The sequence below is a fragment of the Athene noctua genome, chromosome 28, assembly GCF_965140245.1.
Source record: "Athene noctua chromosome 28, bAthNoc1.hap1.1, whole genome shotgun sequence".
Lineage (NCBI taxonomy): Eukaryota > Metazoa > Chordata > Aves > Strigiformes > Strigidae > Athene > Athene noctua.
Genome location: NC_134064.1, coordinates 1,479,424 through 1,501,781, shown reverse-complemented (window position 1 = coordinate 1,501,781; position 22,358 = coordinate 1,479,424). Strand labels below are relative to the sequence as shown.

The following is a 22,358-nucleotide window of genomic DNA, read 5'->3' as shown; positions in this document are numbered from 1 at the left end:
TCACCTCCCAAGCAGCTCACACATTTATTACTGACTGCTCATGAACTGCCCATCCTGCTAAAGAAAATGGCACTTGCCTGAAACTGTTGCATTGCAAAAATCATTAACAATACCACTGCATCATGGGTTGAAGGTTAGGGGTTCAGGTGCAGAAGTAGCTAATACACTTGAAGCATTCTGAAGCATTTGAAACCTTACTACTGACAACTGTGGCCAATACTTTAGATTCATGCTAAGAGAGCAGTTTCAGAAGGACCTGTACTCCCACAGCTACCTCAAAAGCAGCAACTTTGTTGGTAAGCAGCAGAGAGAAAATACAGTTCACATTTTTCAGCAAATTATGACAGAGGGGAAGAAGGACCCAATAGATGACTGAAATTTTCACTTGGCAGCATCTGACAGCCCAGAACACTGTTCAGCACAGCTCAGGAAGGGATCAAGCTATCAAGCACCAAGACTGTCGCTAACACTGCCTAACAAAGACTTTCTAATGGATTTAAGTTTTCTTTCACCTACCATGCAACATTACACAGTAGAAGAGGGGGCCATTCGCAGAACCTGATGGGTGTCTTCTCCAGGCTGTAGCAGTTAGGTCGGGTGCTGCCCAACCCTCACTGTCTGCCTGGTCATCGATGCACTAAACAAGCAGGATTTGCTTAGACAACTCAGCACTCATCTGAACTCTGATGGTTTTTCACAGCATCATGCTGAAATTAATACACTTACTTTAGCTTTCAACTATCTTGCTAACAGCTGCTCCTCACTGGTTAACCCCTCCTCCTTGCACACTACATATCTAAACTCTACCACCTTGTCGGCCTCAAGGACTACTTTCAGCCTCCAGAGCCTGGAACCACAACCAGTTTCTCCCTCCTTATCCCAGTCCAAGCCCCAACTTTGCTAGATCTGGGCAAAGTTGAAAGGAAAAAGATCAAAGACAAACTGACAAGCAATTATTATGAAGCACTGCTAGATGCACATTACAGAACCATTTACTTCTATTTTCAGTGAACAGCAAGCAAGACAACCCTTTCAACGGCCAGAAATTGCCAGCTCTAGTGCACTATGTCAGCTCTGATACAACAGACAGACACGCCAGGATCTGTGTGACTCCAAGCCAACCAAGGTCAGCTCAAGAGCTTGTGCTGCCTCAAGTGAAGTTAGATAGCTCTGCCACAAGTGGCCAGGGAGGGCAGGTCACACACAAGGCAGAGTTTAGTAATCCAGGCACCAGGAACATCCTCACTTCTTTGCCAGTAGAGCCTTTTCTTCAGCACACATATGGAAAGCTAAAGGTAAGATACAATAGAGCAAATAAATCCAGAGACTTTGCAAGCACCAGAAGGGAGAGAAGCAAGAACTAGTCCTGAAAGTCAGTTTAGAGGACACTTCTTTGTATTCATAAACAAGTGCCTGTGATTTAAAGTTCTGAAGAAAATTCAACTCTTCCTATACAAGCCAGAAGAATCTAAAATACCACTCTCATTCAACAACATTAAGTGTTTATATGTTCATCCTTAAGACATTAACACTGTTGAACAGGTAAGAATGCAGTCACTGCGATCACCATCATCTTTGAGCCAGCAACAGCCATAGATCTTGAGAAACATCACTGGCTTTTGCACTTAGGCCTGCATCCACCTCCACAACAGCATGGGAACACGATTATCTTGCTACACACTTCTGGCCTGACTTGTTCTTGCTAACTGGTTTTAGGATAAGCTGAAAAAAAAAAAAAAAAAAGGAAGTTCCAATTAATCTCCAGTCAATACAGATATGCCAGAGCAATTTTCCGTGCAGGTTTGTGTCAGTGAGCTGGCCAGTTTCCAGCACTGGTACTTATATTTTCAGCCCTTCTGTAATTTCAGCAGGATGCAGAACTCTTCACAGCCAGGCAAGCACTTCTGAACTAGGTAAAAACAGCCACACAGAGCTGCACGTGATCCCTCTCTTAGCTCCTCTCAAGGTAAGAAGATAGTGCTCTGCTGCATTTAAGCGATTCACGTGTACTGCAAGCCTGGAATCCTCTTGCAGCCAGTAAGTCAGAGGCAGCCAGCACTGCCAACCTGCAAACACACACAGGATCCTGCTTCTAAGAAAAGCTGTACTATGATGAGAAAGTTTACAGAGAAATAGGTTGCTCCGTCACCTCTTTGTGATAAGGTCTTCCAGAGCTGCCTTTCACTGGTGAACATATAAGTTAGCAAAACTCAGTACATGCTACTACAGCAGATGATCAACGTGCTGAGCACCGCACACCCTGCCCTCGATGGGCACAACTGCCCCCAGCACAGCCCAGGTATTCCAGAGCAACAGAGCCACCTCCTCCTGCAGGGATGGGGAAACCATGAGAAACGGCTTGTCCTGAGAACCCCCTTCCTAGCAACACTATTACTGGACCTTCACACATCATCACTTATTCAGCTGTTTGAGCTGCATTTAAGTTCTGCTCCAGATCTTCAACCACACCCTATCAGACACCTATTTAAACAGCAGAGAAGAAAACAAAGTGTTACTGCAGTCAGGTTTTGTGCCAACCAGACAACAGGTCCTCACAAAATTCCTGTTTTGATCATGCTGAGCCAAAATAAAGCAAATTCAACCATAGCCAGACAGTGCTTGAAGCACAACTCAACAGACCACTTCACCTGAGTTAATCATAGGCCAGAACAGGACTGGCTGGACTCTGCCCTTTCCACACAAAGTAAAGCAGGTTAGATTTCACAGGATCTGCAGGACCAAAGGCCTCTTCACAAGCCATTAATGTTCCCAAAACACACTGCGTTTTCTGTGTTACCCTGCTATGCTGATCCACCACCCTCTGCAAGCAGGTACACTAACAACACAGAAATAGCTTCATCCAAACACAATTAGGCAGAACACCTCTTTTGAAAATCCATGCTGAAAGTACCTCCCAGAGACGTTAAACGCTATTTGCACAGGAGCAAAGGAGACCTGTAGCATGATGATCTCCCAGCTGTGTGTTTGAGCTCTGCAATAACAGCTACAAAAACATCTCCAGTGCATGGATGTGTCTTCCTTCTGCAAACATTTCCCAAGTTTTGTCTTAGGTCACATCTCATTTCTTTTTCCAAGGCCATGTTGGATAACCCAAAAGCAGCTAGGTTTGAGCATGAGGAATCACTCCTCTTTTCAGTTAAATTAGTCAAATTATTGGGCTTGAAAGAGCCAACTATCAAATCATTAATTCCCACTTAAAATAAAAAACCAAAACTACTGCTTCATTTTGGATTTTCTCCATCACCCTTCTACAAACAAACAATATCTAGATTAGCATAGTTCTTGATAAACGTTCTGGATGCCACTAAAAACTTTATTCTTCAGGGGTGAAATTCTTTTCTGAGCTGGACAAATAACGCATGTGGTTTTCCACTGAATTGTTTCCAGCTTTCTGTACTTTAGCTCTATCTCATCCACCTCAAAGCTCTGCATGCCAGACAGCCCACCGTGCTTTAGCACTGAAGCTGAGGGGACAGCCAAGTGCTTTTCAGATGTCCCCAACAATTGCCCTAGGAATATTTAGCCTCCAGGGACAGCCAGGAAGGCGTTTTAAGCTCCGGTTGTGCTAGCAGGCACTTAAAATTAAGTGCTTTGCTGAACCAGGCACAAAGCCACTCCTCATTTGCACAATCCAAATACTTACCCATTCTTATCCATCAATAATTATATCATGTTTGCCTTACCTCATAAGTCATAACTTCCTTAGCATTTACTTTCCTAAGTACAAGGGGCAGGCTTACTCAATTTTTTTTAATTACACCCAAGTCAGGATGCAGTGATTCAGTTAGATGAAAATCACATCAACTCCCTTGCACAGGGTGTTTGCAGCTCACTATTCCCACAGCTTTACTAAAAAATAGTTCCCAGCACTTATTTTTCCCTACAGTCATAGCCACAACCAGCAGACACACAGACACTGCTCATTACCCATCACTGGACATCATCACTTGGCAACACCAGAATCATTTTCTCTGCTGCTGTACTGAGAAAGCCGTCCTGCACCCCGACACCTCTCTAGCTGGCGTAACATACAGTCATTTAACAAAAAAAAAAAAAAAAAAAGGTTTTCCCTTGCTGTGTATACTTCCAACCCAAACTATTCTAAGATTCTATGATATGATTCTTGATTATAAAGCACCAAAATATTGGGACATCTTTTCCAGGAACAGAGATGGCTTCAGCAAACCTCAACTTTGGAGTCACTTACCCTTCATCACAAAGAAAAAAGGCCAAGGAAAACACTTTGGGCAGAGTTGAGCAATACAATCATCCGTAATTATTTCAGACAATGGCCAAGTTCAGTTAACGTTAACATCAAGGTCTGCAAGCACATCAGGGAAAAGCACTCAGATGTGCCAGTGCTTCTCTCTTCTAGCTCTTAGTGCCAGTTTCCAACAAAGGTGAAAGACTGTTCTCCCCACCTATAACCAAGGATGAAGATGGACAAGTGACTCATCTGTAAGACAGGGAAAAAACACCAAGATGCCCTGGTATTCCCTCCGCAGACAACACTGGAGCTGCTAAGCTGCAGAAACATGCAGAAAAACCTCCTCTTACTGCTAGAAAGTGTTACTGTGCATCACAACGTGAGTGGTGCTGTCATGAGCAGACTCGACCAGCAGCTCCTATAGAAAGCACCACGCTCAGTCCCAAGAACACAGCAATAACGGGGAGGAAAGCAAAGGGCAACAGCCCCTGACTGATCCTCTCTCACATGTGATGATCTTGTATTACCCTCCACATTGACAAATATTTACTGGTTAATTTTTATATGGGCTTTTTACTTTAATTACAGCTCCACTAGTCAACTATGATGGGTATTAGGATTAATACTGACAAAAATAGCACTATAATCTGCACTAATATATTCTTTCTGCTATCTTTTATTCTTCTACTCCCTTGCCCAGCAGGAGGGTATTACTGCAGTATACTTGCTAGGAAATGTATGATTTTAAATCCCATTTCCCCTTTTCATGCAACTCCGCCATCACTTCTGAGCTCTTCGTTTCCAAGGCAGCATATTTCACCTCAAAATAAGTTTTCTGTTCCAACATTACCCCTTTTTACTACCAAACACACCCATAAACTGGAATCAGTATTGTGAAGCATCCTGCTTTAACACATAACAAGGAATTGGAATGGTCAGGATCACTAGATGTTTTTTCTGCTTTATGAGGCATCTACAACACTTCTAAAGTTAGACAGAGATGTCAGCATTAACACCTTTAAAGAAAAATAAAAACAAATCTTGAGGGAGTTGTTGTAAAGCTATTGGAGATTTAATTAAGAAACCACAGTAATGAGGCAGACTTTGCATTAGGGCTGTAACATCCAAGACCACAGCTGTATCAAAGACAATACTGGTACAATCTGTGATGGACCGAGTTCAACCTGGAACATCATCTCTGCTCCTGCTTCCTTGAGATGGAGATTGTCAGAAACACAATCAATTTGCAAATAAATCCTTGGTTCTATAAGTCACAGTCTTAAAAACAATGCTATTAGTGTAGGAAAACATGTGATTAACAAAAAAGGCAAAAAATTAAGCGCCTGATCAAAGAACACATGGGTCAGTGGGACAACATACTACTCATAGCAGCAGTATGAAGCAAAGGCCCTGCCTACACAGCTCACATCCCTGAACTCTGCTTTGCAGACATGAGCTCTGCAGGCTGTCTCCAGGAAGGAAATTCATGCTGGAGGGGCACCTTCAGGTGTCCAATGAGGGAAAGTCCAGAAAAGACCCCTCAAACCAGGGCATCTCACAGTAAGATACAGTGGCAAGCCATCCTAACAGGATGGGACTGAAGGTTCACACAGAAACCCCTCTCATTACATTCTGGATATGGCACAACATATTTCCAACAGGAAGAAATATTTTTAGAGGTTGCCCAATACTGCCAGGTATCAAAGAGCCCTGACTGTTGCCAGGAATCCAGTCTTAAAAGTGAACATAAGATCTCTTACTCGCAAGCTTGCTTTGGTCTGGTGAAAGATTAATCACTGATACAGTCAAACAACATTTCCTACATCCTCTGCTTTTTTGGAAGGCAGTAGGAGGTAGTCTGCTACTATAAAGCCTGCAGGCAAAGGGGCACTTCAGTTTTCCCTGAGCGAAGACACCAGAGTGGCTGTAGTTAGACAGGTAACTGCAAGATCACTAGCACGGCCTCTGGTATTTTCTTCCTTTTTCATGGTCATCTCCACACAAGCAGCAACCCAAAAGGTGAGCCCTTTGGGCCTTCAAACTTCTCTCTCTCTCCCCAGTGGTTTTATAGCTTTATAACTAACAATCAAAACTGCATTAAAAAAAGACAATTTTATTCTTGCCTCAGTGGAGTTGAAAGGAGGTAGGTCGAGGATGACAAGATTAGTGGACAGAGGGAGGCTTTCTCCAGCCTCATTTCACCTTCTCCAAATTTCAAGAGGGAAACAACACAGGACTGTCTCGCTGAGAAAGCGTGGCCCTGTGTCACTGCGTCACTGTCTGGCACAGGATTTCACCTGACTCAGCCTCTCGCTTACAGGCAGGACTGACAATGCCCACAGTCACTCCTGACACGTCTGTCTAACCTGTTCTTTAACTATTCTACTCACGCATTCTCTGCATGCTCACGAGTGGTTTATTCCTGGGGTGTTGTTATCCCTACCCTCAGGAAGTCTCGCCAAGCTCTTCATTGACTTGATTTCAACCCCAGATTCTTACCCTGCATGCCACAGACATCAACAAGCTACTGCCAGTCTTTTCTCCACAGCCTCCTGCACAGCTGGAGCTCTGCCATCCAGAGTGTCTTTTCCAGATCACCTAACACAAAAAGACTAAAAAGACTTGAAGCAGTGGTGGTCGTACTAATGCTCTCCTTTGTGTTTGTATTTTGCTGTTTTATTACAACATGTTGGAGCATTCATCATGACACACAGAGTTTGGGATTTAATTAATGCCTGTGATTCACTCTCCCACCCAATTCCATAATCCTCTGGTTACATTAGGGTATGTTATTTTATATCCATATAAGCAAAGATTATTGACCCACAAGTTGCATGCACAGAAAACACAGAGCCTATCCTAGGGGTACAGGTCTCAGGAATATGTGGACGTAATTGATGTTTATTTCCCACGATCCAGGCTACAAAGTTAGGATTTTCTTTACCTAGGCTAAGCTGTGTCAACAGCTTGCAAGCTCAAGCACAGAGTAGTGACAGGGTGTGCTCAGCCACAGCACAACAGGCTCATACCCAGAAACCCACAGCTGTAAGTGCCACCTTCAGAAAGTCATTCAAGTTGCAATGAGAAGTGAGGGCTAACACAGGACACGCTGCACAGACCAAGCAGTAGTCTCTGCAGAACCAGGAAAGCCTGAATATGGATCTCCTGATTTTACTACACCCAAGTTCTTCTAACTCCAACCAGCTCACGTTTGTGTGGGTACATGTGTGTTATAAACCAGAGTCCAGTTCTGAGCAAGAACAAAAACAAAACCCCTTATCCCCTGCCAACAGACTCTCCAGCTGAGAAAAGCAGATAATAATGCTAAACTAAACAGGTCCACTCTCAGCCGAGGTTTTCTACCTCAAAGGAAATAACAAGCTTTACTTAATTAAAATAAAACAAAAAACAACTAAGTCACCTGATTTATGCTAAAGCATAACAGTGCCAAGTTTAAGGGACTACTTCAGTCTAAAAGGCCTGGCCCAGCATCTCCTAGAGTAGTATTTGGAGCAAGCTCTTAAGATGAACTTTACATATCAGGAATACAAACCACTGGCCTCTGCAGGGTAGAAAGTAGAGTCTGTACAGTGCTGCAGGGCTTCTTCAGCTCAAGGGCTCTAAAACACAGAGATACAAGTCCTTACAGTCTGTGCAGGCCTAATAGCTATGAAGCAAATAAGAGTGCAGAAAAAGTACCACGCTTCCTTTCGTGCACAGGAGCAGTCCCTGGGAAGCTCCATGCTCATTTTCAAGAGGAAAGACAAAGCTCTCAGTGTCTTATCTCACTATATTCACCTGTACAGGGAGTTAGACACCAATAAAATAAAACAAAAAAAATCAGAATAGATTCTGGTTGGTTTACTAAGCTTTCAGCTGTGGGTTAGTCTGTTCCTTTGAGCTGCTTTCATTGCCCCTAAACAGCACTTTAAAAGGCTCCACACTGGAGTGGAGATAGAACTGCTCTGGGAAACTTATCAAATCAGATCTTGAAACATCAACCGCCAATTAAATAGTCTGAAGATTTAAGAGTTATCTTGAGGGCAAAGAAAAAAAGCAAACCACTAACTCGCAGCTAAAAGAGCTTCATATGTGTAAGGAGCAATGGTCACGATCACTCAAATTTCATCTACATTCTGACCATTTTAAGTGGCTGTAGGAGCAAATCAGAGCATCAGAGCTGGAGGGAAAGTAAGAGCACCTAGATAAAGCATAAAGGACACCTAGTATTTCAAAACAAGAAACCTGAAACAGGCACAAATATCAGGAGAATCAGCTGAAACCTGCATCTCCCCATATGAAATACTAAGCAAATGGAAAATTAGCTAAGCAGGTATGTTTGCAAGATTAGGGCTTTAATAGTGATCATACTCAAAAGAAGACTGTAACAGTGACACAACTGTAAGAAGTCAAGAGAGCTCCAAGTTAAAGGAGCTCCAACTTACAGGAAATGCAGCTTCTCATTTTATAAATATTTTTAGTGCTACTTTAACTAAAGAAACTATAGAAGGAACAGGGACACAGGTTGCACATCAAGCTATCCAAGGATGGCATCCATCTGGCATAGGACAAACTCATGAAGAATATCCAAACTTTGTTGGGCAACAGTCCCATAAAATCTCCAACCCACCTCCAGAGCAAGCACGTACACAACTCGCTTCCTCCTAGCAAAGGCTGGGGCTTCACAAGTTTGGTCCTACTGTCAGAGGAAAGCAGTGTTGGGAAATCAAGGTAGATTCCATGTTCACCTGGTTCATATTCATATCAACACCAGTTCTGAGCAGAGCAGATCATAAATGCACAGTCAGTCATCTGTTTCACACAGCCTGTGGCAGAGAATGACACACACAGCCCTACAGCTCAGAGATCTTAAGGTTTAGGTGTGAGACTCTGCACTCTTCCACCAATGATAATTGCAAGAAATTATCCACCCCACTCACATCTGAGCTGGAAAGAATTTGATCTACACAAAGTAAGTTTGCACATATGAGCAATACAGTCTCCATGTTCTATTGGCTTAAAAGAAGAGAGAGGAGCCTCCGTCGGTGGCCAGCAACAATCTGTTAGGCAGCTACATGCTGAGCAAGTTCACCAGGCACAGAAAGCCCAGCATCTCTGTTAGCTTTGCGCTGGACACAAAATGCAACTGCTGCACAACTGATTTAGTGGTGGTGGGGGGAAACAGCTACAAAGATATCTCCAGAGCCATGCACATCCATTAGACAACACACACCATCAAGGCAAAGATCTGCATCCAATAATGCAGAAAAGGCCAAGGTGTGCAGGCAAAGCCCTGCTCTTTAGACACTCCTCTCACTACCAACTCAAGAAAGCAGTAGCTCTCATGGCCATAGCACTGCTTAAGCTCTAGTCTTCAACTACTACTAGACAAACTTTAATAGAACATCTAGCATATCTAACAGAGCACAGGATTTCTCCCCAGGTAAAACAAAGGCTCAAGCTTATGTAGAGCTTGTGGTTTGGATTCTCAGCAAGAGTAAAGCAGGGACATAGTTAGCCCAATACAGATTATACAGCTAAGAATCCTAATGTGATTATCCAATATTACCAACATAATTATAGGCCCCTTGCTTAGTGTCATTGCTGCAATATCTAGGCCATGACAAAACAGATTTAGATTTACAGGCTCCACCCTCTTCTGGGGGCTTTTTAAATAGGCAGGATGTCATACTTAATGTTAGCGTGGCAGTCACAGCCACGAGTGCCTAAACTGTGCAAAATAATACAACCAGAAATGTCATCCAACACAGAACAGCAGCATGGTCTTTAGCTCTCCTAATTTTAGGAGAGCAAGACTGGTTGGCTAGCAAGTGTTGCATTTTGGTTAACATTTAGGTTATTGCCTATGACACAACTGTAAACGGCCACAAAATATTCTATATTCTATATCTATAAAATATTCTATAGTCACAAGCATTTTCACTGCACTGATGACATGGAAAAAACTTAATTGCCTCTTCCTCACTTCTCTGGGGTTTATTTTGATTTCATTTAAAGCTGTTTAGCTTCATTTGTTTGCATTTTTCAGGACTCTGTCTCATTACAGATCTTTAAGAGCCACTCGTCTCCCCTAGACGATACCCCTTCAACTCCCAGCCAGCTCCATGGAGAAAGTCAAAAAAGAAGTTGTAATTCATAACATAGCAGAGAAAGGAGGGGAGAAAAAAAAAAAAAAGGAGGGGGAAGGAAGTTAATCTCTGCCATGCACCAGCATATTAGAAGCCTAAAATAATCAGTGGGCAGATTCATCCTGTGCATTCCCTTTTCAAAAGCTCTAGTCCAAGGGCAGCAATAGCTTGTCACACTACCCATCCACCAAGAACACAGTCAGAACACAGCCCAGACACCTTAATTTAGGGGTATTAAAGTCTCACAGTATTTGTGACAGCAATTTCATAACAAATAGCAGCTCACTAAAGTCTATGGAACTGTACCGGCCTTCACAGCAGGAAGCACGTTTGGATGTTCACGTGGGTAGATTTGCTAGGCATGTGTCCCGCTTTACAGTCTTGTGCATCCGCTCAATTCCTCCCTGACAGGCAGACTTGGAAACCCAAAGCTGATGGAGCCGTGTTTTATTACTATGCAGCAAGACACACTGCCTCCAAGTAGATTACTTGGCAAAGCAGACTCAGTCCCTCTCTGTTGTGACAATTTTAGTCCTTGAACTTCCACTGTAAGATTGGGAAAAAAAAAATTAATGGGTTATGAATAACTCGCAGCTTAAAAAAAAAAGAATTTGTTTAGTTATCAGTCAGCCCTCTAAAAAGCACATTTTTGCTGCTATTATTCCAAGCAGCTGCTAATAGCATCTGAGACCTTGTTCATCTCCAAGTGAAACTAGTAATGGCATAAACATGCTGCAGAGCACGACTGTTTTTGAGTGAACATGACTGGAACTGCAAAGCCAGCAAGAAGCTACAGCAACTGCATGCAGCTGAAAAGCTTCATTGGAAAGGCAAGGAAGCAGTGAATCACGTCGACAGGAGAGGAGAGAAAAAACAAAACTATTTGAGCAGAAAGCAGGTTGTAGCTGGAGGTGTAGAGAAAGGATAGAGCAAGACTAAGCTGGTCAGGGCTGGGACCGGTTTTTAACTGGACTTGCTTGGAAGGGCCAGCCAGAGCGGGTTTACCAGAGACCTTAAGTGCTATGGTAACAGCAAACTCCATTTGGGAAGCAATTATGCAAGGATCCAAAGAGAGCTCATGGCAACAGACAAGTCAGACATTTAGGAATTTTGATTACTATGGTAGCACTCTGACATCCCTACTGAGCAAAGCAGGATGAAAACCACAAGATAAACCCTAATACATACATTCTAGGAAAAGCTCAAGCTTACAGCTAACATGATACTGTAAGAGCTTCACAACAGGGCATGGAGGTTTGTCTCAAACAAGTTTCTTCTGCTTAAACCCAGGAATCCAGATTTCAACCTTTTCAGATCTCCTATATAACTACAGGTATACTCTTGAGCCACGGAAGTGCCATCTCACTAAGTAACAGGAAAATACAACTTGAGGACTACATAATATTCCTCTAGAAGGGTATATGCTAATCAGACCCTGAAGCCAGCAATGAACTTTTCAACTCTTCGGTACGTGTCAGGCGTGGAGAGAGGTATCTACTGTCCCACCAGGCAGCTCTCAGGGAATTCAAACCACAGTCAGGAGCACACAGTATCTATCATTCAGTACAGGGAAAAATTTCTAATTTTTTAAAAATAATTTTTAAAATAATTAAAAAATTACCCCTACATGAAGCAGGGTTTTGAGTTTGTCCACATATATACAAGTGAGGAAGGAGAGAGATATGAACAGGCATATGCTTGTCTGTTCATTTGTCAGATGTCCAGAAACAGGAAAGGGTTGCAGGGGTCCAGAACCTGCGGTCTTGTGACTGTTACTCACAAGCCCCGTAATTACTAGGGGTTTAATTCACCAGCTCAAATGAACTTACATAATTGCCTGAGAATCCCAATTTACATAAAATATATCAACATACATATTTCTAGCCTGGTCAGTAGCAGAAAAGGCTTCAAAGGTACAACACAAGTGCTTCTTATGTCGTTAAGTTTAAAACAAAAGCAAAAGGTAGAAAACCATCTGTCCCACTCCAAAAATAGCAACATTTTAATTTTTAAAAAAAAACCAATACATGTCTAATCCTGTCACATGTTCTGTTGAACACTGTGTGAGCAAGGTTGAGTTTGTGTGTTTCCTGTGGTCTCTGAGTAACATCAGATCTTTAGAAGATACTGGGTGTTAATTATCATGTCATGATCAGCTGTAAGATTACAGCTGCTTGCACCTAGTGATGTGTCTTTCTGAGTATGTCCCCTAAGGTCACAGCACACGAGCATATTTTGGTACCAAACACAACTACTGAGCCTCAGCAGGCACAGACAAGGGCAGCCATGCATCTCCCAGGAGTATGGACAGTCTTTGTTCTGCTCATGCATTATGTGACACAGGGCTCTAGTCCATGATAAAAGTTCCTTGATACTATGGTGACATGAATATTAATGACACTGTGGTTAAAACACCAGACAAGGAGTTACATTTGCATTTAATACAAGGCTTCGTCACTGCTTTCCTACATAGCCCTTATCAAATCGCTGCATCTTCATGGGCTTCAGTTTCCCATTTGTAAAATAATTTGATAAGCCTTTCTTCGACCATGCATTGTCTACGTTGCAGTGAGGGGAAGGAAAACCACCACGCACGGAGCCACAAGTTGTATGACACCTTGTTGTATGCACACAGGGGTCTTTATGTTTGCATAACAGCAAAACAGATCAAACTACAGCTGGTAATCAGGTACAGAACAGAAGGGTAAACTCATATTCACATATCTAAGTACACCTTCTAACTCAAAAGCAACAGGTCAAGGGCAAAAGAACGACTCTGACTTTCAGCAGAATTTTTCTTGACAAATATGCACTCAAGGCACCCCAGGACAGAGTCTGACACAAGTCTGTACTGCCCATTCCCTTTCTCTCTGCCATACTGTCCCTCCTTCATCCTCTGCCACCCCACAATGCACACATCAGTGCTCCACAATGCATTTTATTTCCTTACAAACATAAACATTAAAAAAAAAAAAAAAGAACATAAGAACCAGCAGGATCTCACCAGCTGACAACTGGGGCTGGCTTCTTGTGTCAGCTTACGCTCAGTGACTTGTGAAAGGTCTGTAATGAACATGCAACCGAAGAGCTGAAGTCATAGCACGCTCAACTTTGCGAGTGGCACTTGCTAAGATTCCCAGGGAACATCCAGCTCACCTCCGCTAGCGTCCACATCACCTGCTCCCCAACACAGTCATGAGCATTCTGCTGACCCTACCTGCACTGCAAGGGGGAAATAAGGCACAAAGATGTCGGAGTTTAGCAGGTACCTCTCAAGGGTCTAAGTTGCCTAATGAGACATTTGCAGAACTCCAGTCAAAGCAACAGGAATCACATGAAGAGAACCTTTCCATCCCAGCCACTGAGCCACCCTTGCTTGTCTGCTGCCCTCACCACAACTCTCCCTGAGGAGACATGGCACTGCCTCTTCCATCCACCTGATGTCTCTTGCCTACTTGTGCTGAACCCCAGAGGGCTGGTTATTCCTTGTTATTCATCTACTCTCTACACACCACACAGGTGCCTGCCTAGAGAGGTGCTACAGTATCTGGATAAAAGAGGCCGGTGTGCCAGCATGTGACTGTATACACACACACATGCTTTTACAGACCCTTTCTCAACTTAAAATGATACTGTCTTTGAGAATTTCACCCTATCTTTCATGCCACCAATCATGTGCCTATCCCCTGGCATTAGACACTTCTTGCCAAAGGTCACAAAGAGTTATTAGACCAGAGCCCAAAGGTCAAGAGCAGCCACGAATATCTTCATGTGAACACACCGCAGTCATAAGGCAAGGATTTCCTATCGATCCAGCTCACTCCTCCAAAGCAGCAGCTAAATGCTGGAGAGAAGGTCTTTATTTCTGAAATACTTCAAGTCAGAAGCAATTAATCCTTCAGAGGCTCATGACAAGTAACTAAAGTATCACTGACTTCAGAGATAGGTCGCACAGAGAAGGCACATAAAGCAATGGGTCTGCACTGCTGTGCTCCTCTCGCATTAGCACTGATTATTTGTATTCATTTTAAGTATTTTAAAACACTTTCAAGTCTGAGTTTTATATTTGTCACTCCCACAATATCTGAATAGCTTCCACCTACAACTCAGGAGAGCAGTAAAGTCACAAAAAAACAGGTGTACCACACCAAACCAAGGGTTCCTCCTGCTTGCGATGGTGCTTTGAACAGAAAGCGATGTTCAGGGAAAGCCCACACCAAGCAGGCCACATCGTGCTCCTCAAAGAGCATTCCACATTTAAGAGACAAGTTCTAAGCTTATTTTACTGCTGCCGTCAGAGCTGTGCAGCAAAAGCACATGTCAACCTTGCAAGCATCATTTAGCTTACAGAAATAAAGGAATAACAGCTGTGCATTTAGACAGCTTCAGAAGACCATGCATTTTGCTATCACACTCTTGAGAACAGCATGCCAGATTGCTTTTTAAGTTCACACAGGCATATTTTTGGGGTCACCTCCCTATTGCAGCCCTACAAACACCAACCAGGAAGTAAAACCAGCACGATCCTAACAGCAAATGAAGATCAGATCTACCTGTCCTCCTGACAGCACCAGTTAGCTTCCAGCTCAACTGTGGGGTGGATATACACGCAAGCAAAGTCTCTGCTCAGGGAATTCAGCTGCTGATGGCTTTTTTATTTTTAATCTATGAGATCACCCGTCACTGGTACGTAATTTGTTTCTGCAAAATCATGAAGCAAACCAGATGCTATGAGCATCTTGTTCCAAAAAAGTCTTTAATCCAATCCTGTGACACATGGCCCGGGGTCCTGATGTCAGCATGGGTTCTGCCACAGAGCAAGCGTAAATTTATGCCCAGATCACATGTGTGCCAAGAGCACGCCCATTTAAAACACATAGAGGCAGCATTTGAGAGAAAACACAGACTGCAATTAAAGCACTTAATCTGGAAGGCCAGAGATCAGTTCCTGATTTGGCCACACATACTCTGCATCGCTTCACCTTCATATCTCAGTATATTATTTCCCAGCAGCCCTAAAAGAAACGGAAGGACATTTTCATGGACTGTGCCAGGGCTCAGATACTCTGGCAACAGGGTAGTGAGAGCTTCTCACATTAGAGGAGCTGCAGCAGCTGCTCTCTGCTTTCATTCTACTGCATCATACTGTAGGCAGCTAACAATAACCTTCATTTCATTGAGTGGCAATTCCTGGACCTCCTACAAAAGGAGAAAAGGAGTTTCCATAATGATAAAAAGCCACAAATGAGAGAGAAATACCTTGCAACTGTTTCACTTAAGCCTTTCCAAATCTTTTCCTTGTGCTTGTAAATCACTGTCAGTATTGTTTGTACATTGAAAAAAGTACAGCAGACAGTATCTGATTTAGGAAAGTATGTTTCCACACGATATCGCCACAAAGACATCCTGTAACTCCCCCCTCATCCGAGAAAGAAGGTATCATTTTCCTGGGAAACTTTATTCAGTTACCTCTTGTTACCAAAAGAGAACTCCTCCATAAACTGAGGTTGCTTACGGCATGTTTCTCCTTAGAGACTTCCCGTCTCCTTCCACACGTGAAACACAAGTAAACACTTACTTAGTACAAATGAAGGCAAATCGCTTGTGACTTTCTAGAGGAAAGTCTGGCAAGCTGCAGTTCCAAAGGGCACAGCTTCAGCCTGACCAAATCACTATTTCCACTGAAAAAAAGTCACCTTCAAAGGAAGAAGCTTCCAGTCTCAAGGCAAGCGTGCAGCACCTAGTCAGTTCTGACCCCTTATTAGCCATGATTAATGCAGGTGGGTGAGCTTGGAAAGCAGCAAGTGCTAAACCCAAAGTGGATTCCAGCCTGTCTTCAGCACATTTATAACTTACCACCTGCTCTCTTCAACTGCTGAAAAGCTCCTGTACAAAGGGGAGAAGGCCCATGATACAATAGAAACATAATGGCAGTACATGTTCTCCTTGGATCCAAAAGTGTCATTGCTGGTGTCACAACCAGAGGTTAGTAACCTGTTCATATTTAATTGCTAGAACACTTTGGCAAGACCCGAGTTGGATAGTTAAACCCTGTGTTTTTCCCAGCCAGAATCCCAAAACTAAGTTTTCTCACACTAAGTAATTGACAAGTTCTTAAGGCTGTTGCAGGACTGTTTGCATTAGAAACTATTTTGTTTTAAAATGGAAGCTCTTTCCTGGGAAGACAACTGCAGAAAACTCGTCCTCCCGTGAGCACATGGGGCTAACATCACCATTACATACGCTTCTAGCTAATGTAGCTGTTACGTAAGAAACCAGCCACCCCTGCGTAGGATCCCAGACCTGTTCTCTGACACATCGCATAAAGCTTACAAGTGAGGCCGATGATGCGAGTCTCTGGGCTATACAACTTCTTACACAGTTAAATCCACTAACACCTTCTCCTTCCTGATTACAACTAGGGACACGGCGCATACTCTGCCCCAGCAAAATCTGTGCTGCTAAAAGCAACAAAGCACTTGGGATACCTTGACATTTACCAAATAACTCACTTGGGATTCTTCATCAGTTTGCCTGGCTTGTACACTCAAAAAAAAAATACCAGAACACCAGACTATGAAAACAGAGTAGTGTACATGCCCTGCCTCACAAGGTACACAGGAAAAGCAATAGGGAAAAAAAATTAAAAAATAAAAATCACATGTCCCATTCCAAGAGGAGAAATAGTTTAATTCCTAATCCAAATGTCACTAGTCAGCTGATCAGCAGCTGGCACTTGGCAGAAGCTAGAAGGCAATAACTAACAAAATACACTTCAAAGGGATGTCTTGAACCCAACCACACTAGAACTGGGTTGAGGATCAGATTTAACTCAGATAGAGTTTGTTTTAAAGCAAAGTAATTTCAGAAGAAGCTCACATGTACTTTTAGTGACTGCGGGTTATGTTGCTGCACGCTCCAAGGCAAGGAAGCGCTGGGGGCAAGCCAGGCAGGGGTCGGCAGAAGTCCTCCGCAATTAGCCCAACCACACATTAGGCAGCTCAGGGGACCACCTGCCCCCACCGGGCACAGGCTGCACATTCACAGCCTTAGGAAGCTCTTCCTACACGTGCTGGCCTGCAGATCCACTAAAGAAAATCACAATTAAACCTTCCCACAACGCCCATCTTTCCAAAACAGAGTAAAAAATATAGCTGGCAAGTTTAAACTGATTTTGCATTGGTTTATAATGTCTACCATTAAATGCTTTGAAATACACACTAGCTAGCAGCACACACAGAGGCATGTATCTGAAAAAAAATCTGTGAAATATCTCACAGTTAAACCTGAATACCCTAACCTACACATTTTAAGGGGAAAAGACTGCAAGTAGCACCTTCAGAAAAATACTGCTAATTGAAAAAGTAATTCTTCACAGACCTGTATCTTCTGCTAGAAGTAGACCAAGACAACCAAAATCCCAGCACAAACAGCCACTCTATCAACGCTTCCATACCCTGGGTCAATTCAGCACTCTTACCATATTGCAAGTACAGAGAGTAACACAAACCAGCCCCTGAAACCTGGACACTGGAGCAATCCCCACCTTGTTCGTTTTAGCACAGAGAAGTACATGTGGCTTGTGGTACTTTGCCACACATGCACATTTCAAACTCCTTAATAAATTTCTCATTTCTGGCAACATCCTTATCAATCTGCTGCTCTGGTCCTCAGCAGAGAGACACCGTCCTCCTTACAGCTCCAGTGAGGGCTTTTGGGGTGGTTTGTTGATTTTGGGGTGTTTTGGGTTTCTTCCCTCTACACACAGGCAGAAACAAAAAGCAGCAACCAATCTGATCACACGGTTTAGGTTTCTTTTCATAAACAAAACAGTAAGATAGTAGCCTGACTCACCCACACACTCAAATGCCTGCCGGGCATTCACCTCAGCTCTGTGAAACACCAGTCACCTCAAAGTCAGCAACAACCCCCCTCAGCCCAGATCGGATGATGCCATCGGCTTTAACCCGGCCTTGCAAAACTCCAAGGCCAGCAGTGCTGACCTCCCACAGCAGTTAATCCTCATGCAAACTTTGAGGGGAATTTTTCAAGAGATTTTTCATGCTATTGTATGGATTAGAGCAATACGACTACGAAGGCTCAACTAAGAATCACCTATTGCAATATACTCTTCATAAAAAAAAAAAAAAATTATTCACCTGTATTATAACATCACTAACAACCACTGAAATTCCTTCTATATTACTCCCACCTACTTCCTTCCAAAAGGAAGGAATGTTCCTCCCCGCCCAGGAAAGCAAGTATCCAGACACAACTATTTTTAAGGGGGTGGGGGGTGTACCCAACCAGAGTGGATATTTTGGGGGATCTACGCAAGAGACTGCGAGCACGTGGAGACATCTGCCATCTGGCACTTCACAGAGCCTGCATTAAGGACTCCCATCCCGGGCCAGGGAGCAGTCATATTCAGCAGGGTTGCTCAGCAGAATTGAGGGTGACCAGTCACAGCTTTGACAGATAAGAGGTAAATCCGAACACTTTAATGCCAAAAGTTCTGGTCCAACCAGTTCCTCAGGCTTGCAACTCAAGTCTCCCCCACACCATCCATCATCATTTCACAGACTTTCTTTTAAGCCACTTTTATTTTCTAGGCTTCACACGCTACACCAAAACATAGGCCTCTCCTCTTCCTTCTAAAGCAACGGGGATGAGAGATGTTTCTTTCCCAGACAGGATACTCCTCCTACAAAGTGCTTCCCAGGGGACTTTTCCTTTTAGCAGAAATAGCCAAGACTTCACAAGTCGCCTTTTCAACACTGCTGAACCACTAAAATTCACTGCAGATACAAAGAAGTTTTCCAGCTGAAGATTCAGATGTCAGTAGTGCAGGGACCAGGTTGCCAGACAGCTGCCCAGGTCTTCAGCTGAGTCAGTGAAAAAATGCTGTTCACCAGCATTTGGGGAGCTCATGCAGCTACACCAAAAGGCCATAAGCATGCCAAGCTGCAACATTTCTGACCCACGCAGACTCCCCAGATGACCTACCTTTCCTATAAAGTAAATCACATTTTCACCCCTCTGTTCCCATCAAAAGGCAACAAACCTGCAAACCTGCAAGCCACCCTGCTCTTGTCCCTGAAGGCTTCACTCCCCACACAGCAGGATTTTGGAACTGCCCACACCAGGAGTCTATCTAAGTGTGAGGAAAACACCCGCGTAGCACATTTCACCCAAAGAACTTCCTTTGCCTTATAGCGTGGGCAGGAAGAGAACATAGCACCTATTTTACAGGCCTGCTGCGCCTCGCCTGGCCTGGGCATGCAGATCTCAGCGTTGCAGCCAACCCCAGGCCATGCTCCATCCCAGAGGCCAGTCAAGAAACCAGGAGTCACAGAAAAAAGCCCTCCCAAGCAGCAGTTCCTCCAGGACAGTGAGGGATGGAGGAGAGACACTTCTCCGGCACAGTCTGTGCCACCACCTTGCACCCTTGGTGGCTGTAGCCTCGGCCTGCTGAAGCGGAGAGCGCCCAGTGACACACAGGCATCGCTTCCTGGTGCTGTCAGCACCGGGGCAGAACCTGCCAGCAGATTATTCATCAGCAAAAAAAGCCTCTGTTTTCCTAGTTACCAGGATGAGGCCAGTCTGTGTTTAAAAAAAAAAAAAAAAAAAAAAAAAAAAAGAAAGAAAAAGAAAAAGACTGACAGCTTCTCAGGTTTAGCTCCTACAGTTCCTAAGGTCTGAGGGCCAAAACGGGCCTTGGAAATATCAGCCAAGGCAAACCTATACTGCAAATTTCAAGTCAGAAAAAAAAACCCTCATTATAGTTACTAACTGAAGGGCTGGTTTTGGGGCTCCTCTCAGCTCAGCATGCAGCAGAACATATCGGAAACCATATCTGAAAGATGGTCACAGATCTATTTTCTTGTACACTGTGGTGACTTTTTACAAACCTGAACACACAGCGTACACAGAGTCCCTTTTCCATTTTAGGGTTCTTCCTGTAAAAGCCAACACAGGTCCTCCCACTCAGCTCTCACACAGCAGCTACCCTCTCCTTCACAATTACAAGATCAAAACAGAACACTGTTTTGACTGAAATTGCAAAGGAGGAGATGGACCAGAAGCAGGTCTAAGGAGGCCAACATCTCTCTGAAGGTCGAGGCTAAGGTTACCAGAGCCATTCATAAGGTTCCTTATAGCCCAAACAAATGAAATGTAAAATGATAGTTAAAGAAGTACTGCTGGTTACAATTAAAAAAATACCACCAGCAGCTTGCTGCACTGCAAGGACTGTATACGTAAAGAGTTTTATAATCCCTACTGTTCCTTTTTAGTTCTTTGCTTTGAAAAAAAATGCAATTGGGATTACTGCTTCCCCTGCAGAAACCCCACACAAACAGAAATCCCTCATCCCAGATCACAGCTACCTCTACTCAGCCCATCAATGTGCATATTATATCCATAAGGAATTCACTCCAGTATTATTCCTCTTTGCTTAAGGTAGGAGAGGAGGCAACCAGCTGAAGAAAGTTAAAGAGTAAAGGCCACTGCTTTTTATTTACAGCAACTTGTTCTGCACCAAAACAACAATTTGACAATTTTGCGTTTGGGCTTTTTGTTAACAAGCTCCCAGTTTAGGTAAAGTGGGAAACAATTAACTTCTGAAATACCCTCAGTTTCTGAAGCATATAAAAAAAATCAAAACCAAACCAAATCCAACAAACCCACAATGGGTTTACCCATGGGAAGACCAGAAATGTCAGCTTGCAGATGCCACTGGGTTGCAAGTCTGTCAAGGACAATGAAATATTAGGGGAGCGAGGGAGAGAGGGGGAGGTGGAGTGCACGGGAAAGGCCAAAGCCTCTCTTTCCAGCTTTGTGAGGGAAAAGGGGGAGGGAAAGAAGCAAAGGCAGGGCGCTCTGCAAAAGGCACGGGGGGGTCTTACCTTCCGCCAGCACCTCGTCCACCGTCACCTGGTGCCGTCCGATGCTGAACACCCTCCCGATGTACCCGCTGCCCGGGCCACCGCTGCCGCCGCCGCCGCCGCTGGCGCCCGATCCAGGGCCAGAGCCACCCTGCTCCCGACGCGAGTCGAAAAACTTCTTCATTTCTCAGGAGGCAGCAGCTGCCTGGTTATGGGGGCGATGCTATTTTTAAGGTCCTAAGCCCCCTCCTTGTTCCTCCTGCAGCCCGGCCGAGGCCGGCGAGGGGGGACCCGGGGCCGCTCGCCTTGTGGGACCAAGCAGAGCAGGCGCGCTGTCCTCCGGGGGAGTCACACCTGCAAAACCACAGGGGGGGATAGCGGGAGGGGAAAGGCGGTTACCCCCGCAGCACGGCCCGGGCCACCGCAGCCCCCTCAGGGGAGCCCTGAGTGACAGGGCCCCTGACAGGGCCCCCCGCCCGGTACCTCTCCGCGGGCGGGGGGTGCCTCCATGCACCCCGCAGCGGCGCCCAGGGCCGGCCTGCCGCAGCCCCACCGGCTGCCCGCGGCGGGTCACGGCGGGGGCCGCCTGCCGGCAGGGCCCGGGGCCCGCATCGCTGCCTGGCGGAGCTCCCGGCGGCCACCGAGCCCGTCAGGGACCGACCCCGCCGCCGCCGCCCCCCGCCGGCCCCATCCGACCAGGAAATGGGCTGTCACAGGAAGTCCCGGCCGCCGGCGGGGGCGCCGCCCCCGCGCCTCCGCCAGCCCGGAGGGCTCGGCCGGGCCCCGCCGCCCCAGGATGCCCCCACGACCACCACCGGCGGCGGCGGCAGAGCCACCCGGGAGCACGGCCGTCACCCCCCGCCCCACAGCGCGGCGGAGGGGCGAGTGCCCTTTTGCGTGGGGCGAGGGGGGGAGGCGGAATGGCGGCAGCGGCCCCGCCGCGCGGCACCCTGGGAGCGGTAGTTCCCGCTCCCCGAGCGGCGGCGGCGGCGGGCGCGGCGGGGACTACGACTCCCAGCATGCACCGCGACAGCGCCAGGGCGGGGGGGGGAGGAGGGGGCGCGGGGGAGGGCGTTTTGGCGGGGCCGTGAGGGG

At 45.2% G+C, this 22,358-nt stretch overlaps 1 protein-coding gene across 4 annotated transcripts in view; it reads right to left on the bottom strand.

Moving 5' to 3' along the window:
* AAK1 (AP2 associated kinase 1) overlaps window positions 1-22,145 on the bottom strand; it is an 84,901-nt gene extending 62,756 nt beyond the window's left edge. For 3 of the 4 annotated variants that reach the window (XM_074928423.1, XM_074928424.1, XM_074928425.1), the window contains exons 1-2: window positions 21,747-22,132; window positions 21,285-21,617 (exon numbers count right to left, since the gene is read on the bottom strand). In XM_074928423.1, the coding sequence (XP_074784524.1) occupies window positions 21,285-21,447 (163 nt within the window). In that variant the 5' untranslated portion in view covers window positions 21,448-21,617; window positions 21,747-22,132. Of the gene's footprint in view, window positions 1-21,284; window positions 21,618-21,746 lie in introns of all 4 variants that reach the window. The other variant, XM_074928422.1, reaches the window with a different exon arrangement.
* Window positions 22,146-22,358: the final 213 nt, after the last annotated feature.